Genomic DNA, 12115 nt, shown 5'->3' with positions numbered 1-12115 from the left:
TGAATATTTTCAAATCAACAGGTTGCTCAAAAGCAAGCTTCTCAAAACTCCCGGAATAGGCGGAAGAAAGCTGAGGGCAGTCCACCGTACAGTCCAACCAAGGAACCTGATGAGAAAGGTAGGCATGAACCTTCTGAAATAACTATTACGGCATCAGTATTCGTGTGTGTATATATTTATATTATGGCATATGGACACACTGATCTGTTGCAAGAATTTCATTGTCCTATCAGGGACACATGACAATAAACTCACTTGAACTTGAATCAGTGAGCAAGTTGAGCATTTTTGTTACTGATATTGGTGGAGGGAACATGGGACATACTTTGTCAAAAGACATTACACCATGGTGATTGAACCATTTATGTTTGAATCTCCTGCAGCAATGACATGACCCAAAAGAGGGAATGCATTTTACAATTGGGAATTCATATTCATTGCAAAGTTACCAACTCAAATGTGCCAGGTGCGCAAAGACCTGTAGATCCTCTTCATTTTTTTACACGTATGGTCTTGGAAATCGATGTTTATGAAAATACAGCCCATTGTTTTAATTAGTATTTTAAAATCCTCCTTTAAATGGCATTCATTTTATATCTTGCACTTATCAAAAACACTGGGACTTTAAAGATTTTGGCGTAAGCATTTTGCTCAAACATTTTAAATATCCCCTTTTATCTAATTTTATGTACATTTTAGTGCATACATAGAAAATGCTGGAGTTGGAGGAGCAGAGAGCTTTGTTGTTTAGAAACTGTCTAATAAGAGAACATCTTGATAAATCTATTGAAATGTTGCTATCAAATTTGAGTGCTGAAATAAATATAATCACATTTTTCATAAAGTGATTGTCATATAAAACTTCAGTTACAGGACCTAATCATTGAAGAAGTCTATTTTTAGGTTACTTTATAGCAGAGGTATATGTTGTAGGTGTATAATGACAAAGTTTGTGCTCTCTCCTTAGATAAAAATAAAGATAGTCGTAGAAGAAAAAATGCAGCTGATGGAGAGAATGAACCTGTACAAAAAAAAGTGAAAGACAAAGAAGAAATCGAGTCTGACAGCAGTAGTGTATGCTCATTAGGGGCTGGAGGCAATGGTCACAATCAGCCAAAGAATGACAACCCTGATGTGGAGCAAGGGAACTTTGACTCCAAGAGAGTTGATGATTTGTCCTGGGGAGTTGCTGACAGTGCTTCAGATCGATCTCGCTTTGTACCTCAGCCACAAGCAGGTTTGCGTTATGCCACCTATACCAAAGAGAATGGCAGGACCTTGGTTGTTCAGGATGAGCCAATACATGGGAAACCGTTTGTGCCAACTGCTGCTGCTGCTGCTGCTGCTGGTAGTGCCGTGCCCAGGATAAGTGGAGTGCCATTTGCGAATGCAGAGTCTCTGAATCCTCAGAGCAAGAAGGGTTTACCAATTTCTGATTCAGGCAGAGCCTCCGAAGTTCCGACTGTAGAACCTTCAAATTTTGTTCAAGATTCAACAGGTGCAGATACGGAAGCTTTTGTGGGAGCTGGATTGTCTGAACATGGGATAAAGGAAAACCTTGATGTAAATTCAGAAACCCAACAAAAGTCACAAAATATAATGTCCGAGTCCACAAATGAAAGTCCCACGTGTGCTTCGGTGAATCCAGGCAACTTCCCAGCACCACAGGATCGGTTGCAGTCCACTTTCCAGGTATTCGACTCGCATCAGTCTTTCACAAACCTCAACGAGACTCTCAATCTTGATGTAAGAAATGGTTTATGGTTGGAGTTTGGCAGTATCTTTTATTGGTAGTGGTTTGGAATTAATACTTGATTAAGAGAATATTTTCTAAATTTCCACCTGGAATCATAGTGATATTGCTGGTAAATTGGTCCTTTGGCCACACTGTCCTGTCCAACATGTCCTGGCTACACTAGTCCCACCAGCCTGCGTTTGGTCCATATCCCTCCAAACCAGTCATATCCATGTACCTGTCAATAACTGTTTCTTAAATGTTGGGATAGTCCCAGCCCCAATTATCTCATCTGACAGCTTGTTCCATTCACCCACCACCCTATGTGTGAAAAAGTTACCTCTCATATTCATGTTAAATCTTTTCACCTTAAACCTGCCCTCTGGTCCTTAATTTACCTACTCTTGGCAAGAGAATTTGTGCATCTACCCGATCTATTCCTCTCATACCCATCGGGTCCTCTATAAGATCACCACTCATCCTGTCATACCCGACCTATTCCTCCATAAGATCACCCCTCATCCTCCTGTGCTCCAAGGAATAGTCCCAGCCTATAGCTCAGATCTTCTAGTCCTGGCAACATCATCGTAAACCTTCACTGTGCTCTTTATAATATGGTGCCCACAACTGAACACAATATTCTAAATGTCGCCTCACTAACGTCTTTAGTCTGACTGATGAAGGCCAATTTTTGACCACCCTAGCTACCTGCGACTCAACCTTCAAGGAACTATGCATCTGCACTCCTCGTTCCCTCTGCTCTACAACACTCTCCAGAGCCTACCATTCACTGTGTTTGTCCTGCCCATGTTAGATTTCCCAAAATGCAACACCTCACAATTTTCTGTACTAAATTCGATCAACTATTCCTCAACCAACCTGGTCAATCGATCAAGAACCTGCTGCAATTTTTCACAACCATCTTCACTGTCTACAAAACCACCCACTTTTGTATCATCAGCAATTTGCATATCTTGCCCTGTATGTTCTCATCCAAATCATTGATATGGATGACAAATGGCAACGGGCCCAGCACTGAACCCTGTGGCACACCACTTGTCACAGGCCTCCAGTTCGAGAAGCAACCTTCCACCAACACCCTCTGCTTCCTTCCATTAAGTAATTTTTCTAACCATTCAGTTATCTCTCCTTGGATCCCATGCAATCTAACCTTCCAGAGCCTACCAAACAGAAACTTGTGGAATGCTTTGCTGAAGTCCATAAATACAACATCTCCAACTGCCTTCATCGACCTTTTTGGTTGCATCTTCAAAAAACTAAAACTAAACCCACATGAAGTTCTAGGTTTTCCTGGAGATGTTTTTACAATTACATTCCTGTTTTGACTGCTTTGGTACGAATGTTTATGATGATTCTTTGGATTCTTAATAAGACACATTAAAGACACACACAGGGGAAGATGCACCAGCTTAATCCAAGGTTGCATCATAATTCTAAGGATGACATAGGACATGATGTAAAAGTTACATTTATGTACTTGTGTGAATTTCGGAAAAGGTTATTAAAGGGATAATTGTAAGATTAAGGTGAGTTTTTCCCACTGTGTTCACAAGTAAATACATATCTGAAGAAAAGTCTTGACCCGAAACATACAAGAACATCGAGTTCCTTTGCATGTCACCTCTGCCGTTGTTTTTCTTACCAAAGTAGATTCACAATTCACTTAAAACTGCCTTGTATTTGTTCATTCCATCAACCTGTCTAAATCACATTGGTACCACTTTGAATCCTCCTCACAAATCACCAGCTTATCCAGTTTTGTGTTGTTGGCAAACTACATTTATTGCCATTTACATTGGCATATTACATTTCTTTCCTTTACCCTAATCACTAATAGTTCTGATTAACTGGGACTCAAACTATGACGCCTCCAGCCGCCCTGTAAAAGTCCTATATATTTCTCCACTTTCTTATCTTTAGACCAATTTTCCATTTATTACCACTTTGCTTTGTTCTGGTAAACCTCCTCTACACCCTTCCCAAAGCCTCCACATCCTTCTTATAATGGGGTGACCAGAACTTCACGCAATACCTCAAATGGGACGTAACCAAAGTCTTATAAAGCAGCTTCATGACTTCCTGACTCTTCCACTAAGTGCACCGACGAATGAAGACTGGCATAACATATGAATTATTTTCCACTCTATCATCTTGTCACTTTCAGGGACTCGTGGACTTGGACCCCAACATCCCTCTGTACATCAATGCTGTTAGAGGTCTTGCATTAATTGAATATTTAACGAATTTGAAAATGCTGAGATAATTTTACTCTCAAACGGTTTGGTTAGATTGAAAGTTATAAATATTTCTCTTTGTTAGCGCACCTGCTTAATTTGCAAACACTTTTGTTTCAGGGAGTTAAAAGTCTACAGACATCCAGTTTAGCTCCTGTATCAGAAAATTCTTTGGGAAATTCTTCACCATTGGAGTATTCAATAGGGCAACAGGCAGAGGTGTGCAGCACTGCTAAAGGGTAAGGCAAACCTGCTCTCATGCGCAGTTTTGTATTTAGCTTGTTGATATTCATTAATTTACTCTGGTTGAGGTTATTTTGTAATTCTACTGTCTATTAACAACATTGTGTTATGATTCATATTTCCTTTCAATACAGAACAAGGTATTTGAGTCCATCAAATCTGCCACTCCTGGCTTAGTCACATTTCCTTATTTATTTCCCTGTAACTCGATCTCTACAGATGCATATTAACAACTCCTGATTCTCCCACCAGACTTGCATACCATGGGTAATTTACAAAGGCCAGTTGTCTTGAGACAAGCAGAACACCTGTGGGGTAACCCATAAGAGACAAAGGTTGCAAACCTACATGGGTATCACTAAAGGTTAGAATCGAACCTTGGTCAAGAGGGCAAAGTTTAAAAGAGATGTGCAGGACAAATATGTTTTACATAGAGGGTGGCGAGTGCCTGGAAAGCGCTGCTGGGGATAGTGGGAGTGGTGGCAGACACAATTGTGATATTTAAGAGAGTTTTGAATAAGTACATGGATATGTAGGTATTGGAGGGATATGGATTATTTGCAGCAGAATTGGGGTTGGTTTGGGCATCATGTTTAATGTGGGCATTATGCACCAAGGGGCCTGTCCTGGTGTTGCACTGTTGCATGTTGTATGTCACTAAAGATGAGACAGTCTTACTATGTAGAGCACCACCACTGTTCCAACAATGGTGCTCATTGGTATTTGTTTATTATTGTCACGCGTACTGAAAGACTATAAACAGAATTTGTCTGTGTGCTATCAATTAAATCAGATAGTACTAAACATAAATACAATCACACCATACACCAAGCAACTGTTGAGCAAAGGAAAACATATCAGTGTGCAGAATATAGTTTTGTAGCATTACAGTTGCAGAGCAAGTCCAATGTCCACAATAACATGTTGGAATTATAGAAAAATACAGCACCTAAAAGCTGAGTGTTAGAGAATAGACAATATGTGCAGGAGTAGGCCATTCGGCCCCTCGAGCCAGCACCGCCATTCTGTACAACAGCAGAAGGACCTCAGGATTCAAGAGAGTTTATTGTCATGTGCCCCAGATAGGACAATGAAATTCTTGCTTTGCTTAAGCACAACAGAATATAGAAGGCATGAATACAGAACAGATCAGTGTGTCCATATACCATTATATAAATATATACACACATTAATAAATAAAACAGATAAAGTGCAAATAAACAGATAATGGACTATTAATGTTCAAAGTTTTGTTTGAGTTGAGTTCAATAGCCTGATGGCTGTGGGGAAGAAACTGTTTCTGAACCTGGACGTTGCAGTCTTCTGGCTCCTGTACCTTCTACCTGAAGGTAGCGGGGAGATGAGTGTGTGGGCCCTTGATGATGCTGCCAGCCTTTTTGAGGCAGCGACTGCGATAGATCCCCTCGATGGTAGGGAGGTCAGACCCGATGATGGACTGGGCAGTGTTTACTACTTTTTGTAGTCTTTTCCGCTCCTTGGTGCTCAAGTTGCCGAACCAAGCCACGATGCAACCGGTCAGCATGATCTCTACTGTGCACCTGTAGAAGTTAGAGAGAGTCCTTCTTGTCATACCAACTCTCCGTAATCTTCTCAGGAAGTAGAGGCGCTGATGAGCTTTCTTTATGATTGCATCAGTGTTCTCGGACCAGGAGAGATCTTCAGAGATGTGCACGCCCAGGAATTTGAAGCTCTTGACCATTTCCACCATCGACCCATTGATATAAACGGGACTGTGGGTCCCCATCCTACCTCTTCCAAAGTCCACAATCAGTTCCTTGGTTTTGCTGGTGTTGAGGGCCAGGTTATTGTGCTGGCACCATTTGGTTAGTTGGTCGATCTCACTTCTGTACTCTGACTTGTCCCCATCAGTGATACGTCCCACAACGGTGGTGTCATCAGTGAACTTGATGATGGAGTTCGCACTATGACCAGCTACGCAATCATAAGTATTGAGTGAGTACAGCAGGGGGCTGAGCATGCAGCCTTGAGGTGCTCCCGTGCTCATTGTTATCGAGGCTGACACCTTTCTACTATTTCGAACCGTCTGTGAATGAGGAAGTCGAGGATCCAATTGCAGAGAGATGCGCAGAGACCCAGTTCTGCGAGTTTGGTAACTAGCTTGGAGGGGATGATTGTATTAAATGCCGAGCTGTAATCAATGAATAACAGCCTGACATATGAGTTTTTGTTGTCCAAGTGGTCCAGAGCGGAGTGGAGAGCCAGCGAGATTGCATCCACCATTGAGCTGTTGTGGCGGTAAGCGAACTGGAGTGGTTTTTATCGAGGTAGGAGTTGATTTGTGCCATGATCAACCTCTCAAAGCACTTCATCACCACTGACGTTAGTGCCACTGGTCAATAGTCGTTGAGGTACGTCACCTTGCTCTTCTTGGGCACCGGTATAATTGATGCCCTTTTAAAGCAGGCGGGAACCTCAGACCTCAGAAGTGAGAGGTTGAAAATGTCCTATACTCAATACCTCTTGTTATGAAGGCCAACATGCCATTAGCTTTCTTCACTGCCTGCTGTACCTGCACGATTACTTTCAGTGACTGATGAACAAGGACCCCCTAGATATCGTTGTACTTCCCTTTTTCACAACTTGACACCATTCAGATAATAATCTGCCTTTCTGTTTTTGCCACCAAAGTGGATAACCTCACATTTATCCACATGAAACTGCATTTGCCATGCATCTTCCCACTCATCCTACCTGTCCAAGTCACCCTGCATCCTCATTGCATCCTCTTCACAGTTCACCCTGCCACCTAGCTTTGTGTCATCTGAAAATTTGCAAATGTTACTTTTGATCCCTTCATCTAAATTATTAAATTAAGGGATTAAAAGTAACATTAGCAAATTTGTTGTTGTAGTTTTGATTATCATGTATAAATACAACCATCTAAAAAAGGATGTGCTTTTTTGCACTTTAATGAAGAGTTTGAAAGTAACCTACAAGTGTGAATGAACCAGATTTGTTTGAATTGGCGTTGCCTGCTGTCGATCTCTGAATTTTTTCTAATTTATTCTTTCCTTGCTATCAAAGTGATCAGGCACTAATCGTTTAGTTTAGAGATACAGCGCGGAAACAGGTCATCGGCTCACCGAGTCCGCACCGATCACAATCACCCGCACACTAGTACTATCCTGCACACTAACGCTATGCTGTACACTAACGCTATCCTGCACACTAAGGGGGGCCCCCGGTGGGGGTCCCTCTACGCAGGGATTCTCCCCCTCTACATTGGGGACCTGGGGTGGAGGGTATTGCACCGAGGTGTTCCCTGCAACCTGTTTCTCTCGCGGTTCACAGACTCGCCAGCCGCCTGCCACTTTTGCGGGCTGGAAGAGTCTGTGTACCACGTGTACATGGAGTGCGTGAGGCTGCAGCCACTGTTTCAATACCTAAAGGGGCTGCTCCTTGCCTTCTGGCTGCATTTTTCACCCACCATCCTCATCTTTGGACACCCTGTGCGTAGGGGAGAGGGTAGGGCTGAAGATGTCCTGGTTGGGTTGCTCCTGGGCCTGGCCAAGCTGGCCATCCGCGAGTCACGGCGCCAGACGGTGGAGGGCTCTACCCGAGCCGGCTGCCTGCCCCTTTTCCGGGGGTACGTCCGTGCCCGGGTGCGGATGGAAAGGGAATACGCCCTGTCTACGGGCACCCTGAGGGAGTTCCGCGACCGCTGGGCACCGAGGGGGGTTGAATGTATCCTTGACAAGGATTGTAATATAGTTGTTTAGCAGTTGATTAGCATATTTGTTAATCTTGTATTATGGTGGTGTTTTGTTTTATTGTATTGTAAATACAATTTTAATATTTGAATAAATATTTTTGATTAAAAAAAAAAAAAAAAAAAATCCTGCACACTAACGCTATCCTGCACACTAACGCTATCCTGCACACTAACGCTATCCTGCACACTAACGCTATCCTGCACACTAACGCTATCCTGCACACTAACGCTATCCTGCACACTAACGCTATCCTGCACACTAACGCTATGCTGTACACTAGCACTATGCTGTACACTAACTCTATCCTGCACACTAACGCTATCCTGCACACTAGCACGATCCTGCACACTAACGCTATGCTGTACACTAGGGTCTCTGCAGCGGTCCTGAGTCTCCCGATCGAGGAGGGCGGTCAGTCGCTGGTGTGCATTCGCACCAAGGTGGCGGCTCTCCCCCTCAGGACCCTGCAGAGATACCTGTACTCAGGGCATCCTCCCAGGTGGCACGTGCTGGCAACGCACTTTTTCCAACAGAGCCGCTGCCTTCAAGGAGGTACGCGGATCCCGATGGTGGGGGTCAGCCGTGCGGTCCTGATGGGGATGCAAGGCTTCTACAGGGACTTGTTGAGAGTCTGGAACCTGGTTGCCGTTGACCAGGCCCCACCTCCACCGGCGGAGGGTGACGGCCCGGACTTGAGAGCAGCCGGTCCCTGTCCCGCCCCATCGGGTGACCGGGGGGCTCAAACGTGTGGAGTACTGGTGGTTGAGCAAGACCCCGCTCAGCCGGAAGTACTCATCGGACCAAGGCGCCGTAATCCATCCCGGGAGCCGGTCCCACACAATTTGAGCCGCCTTTCCACGACACCCTTCGTCTCCCTCCGAGACGCAGGGAGGCGTGTCCTGTACAGGCTCCTCCTCCACACCCTGCACTTCCTCGCCCTGGTCCACCGTCCGGACACCAAGTGGCGGTCGGTGTTGCCTTCTGGTCGCGAGGGGGGCCCCCGGTGGGGGTCCCTCTACGCAGGGATTCTCCCCCTCTACATTGGGGACCTGGGGTGGAGGGTACTGCATCGAGGTGTACCCTGCAACCTGTTTCTCTCGCGGTTCACAGACTCGCCAGCCGCCTGCCACTTTTGCAGGCTGGAAGAGTCTGTGTACCACGTGTACATGGAGTGCGTGAGGCTGCAGCCACTGTTTCAATACCTAAAGGGGCTGCTCCTTGCCTTCTGGCTGCATTTCTCACCCACCATCCTCATCTTTGGACACCCTGTGCGTAGGGGAGAGGGTAGGGCTGAAGATGTCCTGGTTGGGTTGCTCCTGGGCCTGGCCAAGCTGGCCATCCGCGAGTCACGGCGCCAGACGGCGGAGGGCTCTACCCGAGCCAGCTGCCTGCCCCTTTTCCGGGGATACGTCCGTGCCCGGGTGCGGATGGAAAGGGAATACGCCCTGTCTACGGGCACCCTGAGGGAGTTCCGGGACCGCTGGGCACCGAGGGGGGTTGAATGTATCCTTGACAAGGATTGCAATATAGTTGTTTAGCTCGTCTTGTATTATGGTGGTGTTTTGTTTTATTGTATTGTCAATACTATTTTAATATGTGAATAAATATTTTTGATTTAAAATTTAAAAAAAAAAAAAATCCTGCACACTAACGCTATCCTGCACACTAACGCTATCCTGCACACTAACGCTATGCTGTACACTAGCACTATGCTGTACACTAACGCTATCCTGCACACTAACGCTATCCTGCACACTAGCACGATCCTGCACACTAACGCTATGCTGTACACTAGGGTCTCTGCAGCGGTCCTGAGTCTCCCGATCGAGGAGGGCGGTCAGTCGCTGGTGTGCATTCGCACCAAGGTGGCGGCTCTCCCCCTCAGGACCCTGCAGAGATACCTGTACTCAGGGCATCCTCCCAGGTGGCACGTGCTGGCAACGCACTTTTTCCAACGGAGCCGCTGCCTTCAAGGAGGTACGCGGATCCCGATGGTGGGGGTCAGCCATGCGGTCCTGATGGGGATGCCTGGCTTCTACAGGGACTTGTTGAGAGTCTGGAACCTGGTTGCCGTTGACCAGGCCCCACCTCCACCGGCGGAGGGTGACGGCCCGGGCTTGAGAGCAGCCGGTCCCTGTCCCGCCCCATCGGGTGACCGGGGGGCTCAAACGTGTGGAGTACTGGTGGTTGAGCAAGACCCCGCTCAGCCGGAAGTACTCATCGGACCAAGGCGCCGTAATCCATCCCGGGAGCCGGTCCCACACAATTTGAGCCGCCTTTCCACGACACCCTTCGTCTCCCTCCGAGACGCAGGGAGGCGTGTCCTGTACAGGCTCCTCCTCCACACCCTGCACTTCCTCACCCTGGTCCACCATCCGGACACCAAGTGGCGGTCGGTGTTGCCTTCCGGTCGCGAGGGGGGCCCCCGGTGGGGGTCCCTATACGCAGGGATTCTCCCCCTCTACATTGGGGACCTGGGGTGGAGGGTACTGCATCGAGGTGTACCCTGCAACCTGTTTCTCTCGCGGTTCACAGACTCGCCAGCCGCCTGCCACTTTTGCGGGCTGGAAGAGTCTGTGTACCACGTGTACATGGAGTGCGTGAGGCTGCAGCCACTGTTTCAATACCTAAAGGGGCTGCTCCTTGCCTTCTGGCTGCATTTCTCACCCACCATCCTCATCTTTGGACACCCTGTGCGTAGGGGAGAGGGTAGGGCTGAAGATGTCCTGGTTGGGTTGCTCCTGGGCCTGGCCAAGCTGGCCATCCGCGAGTCACGGCGCCAGACGGCGGAGGGCTCTACCCGAGCCAGCTGCCTGCCCCTTTTCCGGGGATACGTCCGTGCCCGGGTGCGGATGGAAAGGGAATACGCCCTGTCTACGGGCACCCTGAGGGAGTTCCGGGACCGCTGGGCACCGAGGGGGGTTGAATGTATCCTTGACAAGGATTGCAATATAGTTGTTTAGCTCGTCTTGTATTATGGTGGTGTTTTGTTTTATTGTATTGTCAATACTATTTTAATATGTGAATAAATATTTTTGATTTAAAAAAATAAAATGCTGTACACTAACGCTATCCTGCACACTAACGCTATCCTGCACACTAGCACGATCCTGCACACTAACGCTATGCTGTACACTAGGGTCTCTGCAGCGGTCCTGAGTCTCCCGATCGAGGAGGGCGGTCAGTCGCTGGTGTGCATTCGCACCAAGGTGGCGGCTCTCCGCCTCAGGACCTTGCAGAGATACCTGTACTCAGGGCATCCTCCCAGGTGGCACGTGCTGGCAACGCACTTTTTCCAACGGAGCCGCTGCCTTCAAGGAGGTACGCGGATCCCGATGGTGGGGGTCAGCCGTGCGGTCCTGATGGGGATGCCTGGCTTCTACAGGGACTTGTTGAGAGTCTGGAACCTGGTTGCCGTTGACCAGGCCCCACCTCCACCGGCGGAGGGTGACGGCCCGGGCTTGAGAGCAGCCGGTCCCTGTCCCGCCCCATCGGGTGACCGGGGGGCTCAAACGTGTGGAGTACTGGTGGTTGAGCAAGACCCCGCTCAGCCGGAAGTACTCATCGGACCAAGGCGCCGTAATCCATCCCGGGAGCCGGTCCCACACAATTTGAGCCGCCTTTCCACGACACCCTTCGTCTCCCTCCGAGACGCAGGGAGGCGTGTCCTGTACAGGCTCCTCCTCCACACCCTGCACTTCCTCGCCCTGGTCCACCGTCCGGACACCAAGTGGCGGTCGGTGTTGCCTTCCGGTCGCGAGGGGGGCCCCCGGTGGGGGTCCCTCTACGCAGGGATTCTCCCCCTCTACATTGGGGACCTGGGGTGGAGGGTATTGCACCGAAGTGTTCCCTGCAACCTGTTTCTCTCGCGGTTCACAGACTCGCCAGCCGCCTGCCACTTTTGCGGGCTGGAAGAGTCTGTGTACCACGTGTACATGGAGTGCGTGAGGCTGCAGCCACTGTTTGAATATCTAAAGGGGCTGCTCCTTGCCTTCTGGCTGCATTTTTCACCCACCATCCTCATCTTTGGACACCCTGTGCGTAGGGGAGAGGGTAGGGCTGAAGATGTCCTGGTTGGGTTGCTCCTGGGCCTGGCCAAGCTGGCCATCCGCGAGTCACGGCGCCAG

At 48.0% G+C, this 12115-nt stretch overlaps 1 protein-coding gene across 2 annotated transcripts in view; it reads left to right on the top strand.

Moving 5' to 3' along the window:
* Window positions 1-12115, top strand: part of kdm3b (lysine demethylase 3B) — a 118167-nt gene that overhangs the window by 43150 nt on the left and 62902 nt on the right. For both annotated transcript variants that reach the window (XM_033029169.1, XM_033029168.1), the window contains exons 7-9: window positions 22-118; window positions 968-1692; window positions 4111-4229. In XM_033029169.1, coding sequence (XP_032885060.1) covers window positions 22-118; window positions 968-1692; window positions 4111-4229 — 941 coding nt within the window. The remainder of the gene's footprint in view (window positions 1-21; window positions 119-967; window positions 1693-4110; window positions 4230-12115) is intronic.

The sequence above is a fragment of the Amblyraja radiata genome, chromosome 11, assembly GCF_010909765.2.
Source record: "Amblyraja radiata isolate CabotCenter1 chromosome 11, sAmbRad1.1.pri, whole genome shotgun sequence".
Classification (NCBI taxonomy): Eukaryota; Metazoa; Chordata; class Chondrichthyes; order Rajiformes; family Rajidae; genus Amblyraja; species Amblyraja radiata.
The sequence above is the reverse complement of the archived record's forward strand: the minus strand, read 5'-3'. Positions and strand labels throughout refer to the sequence as shown.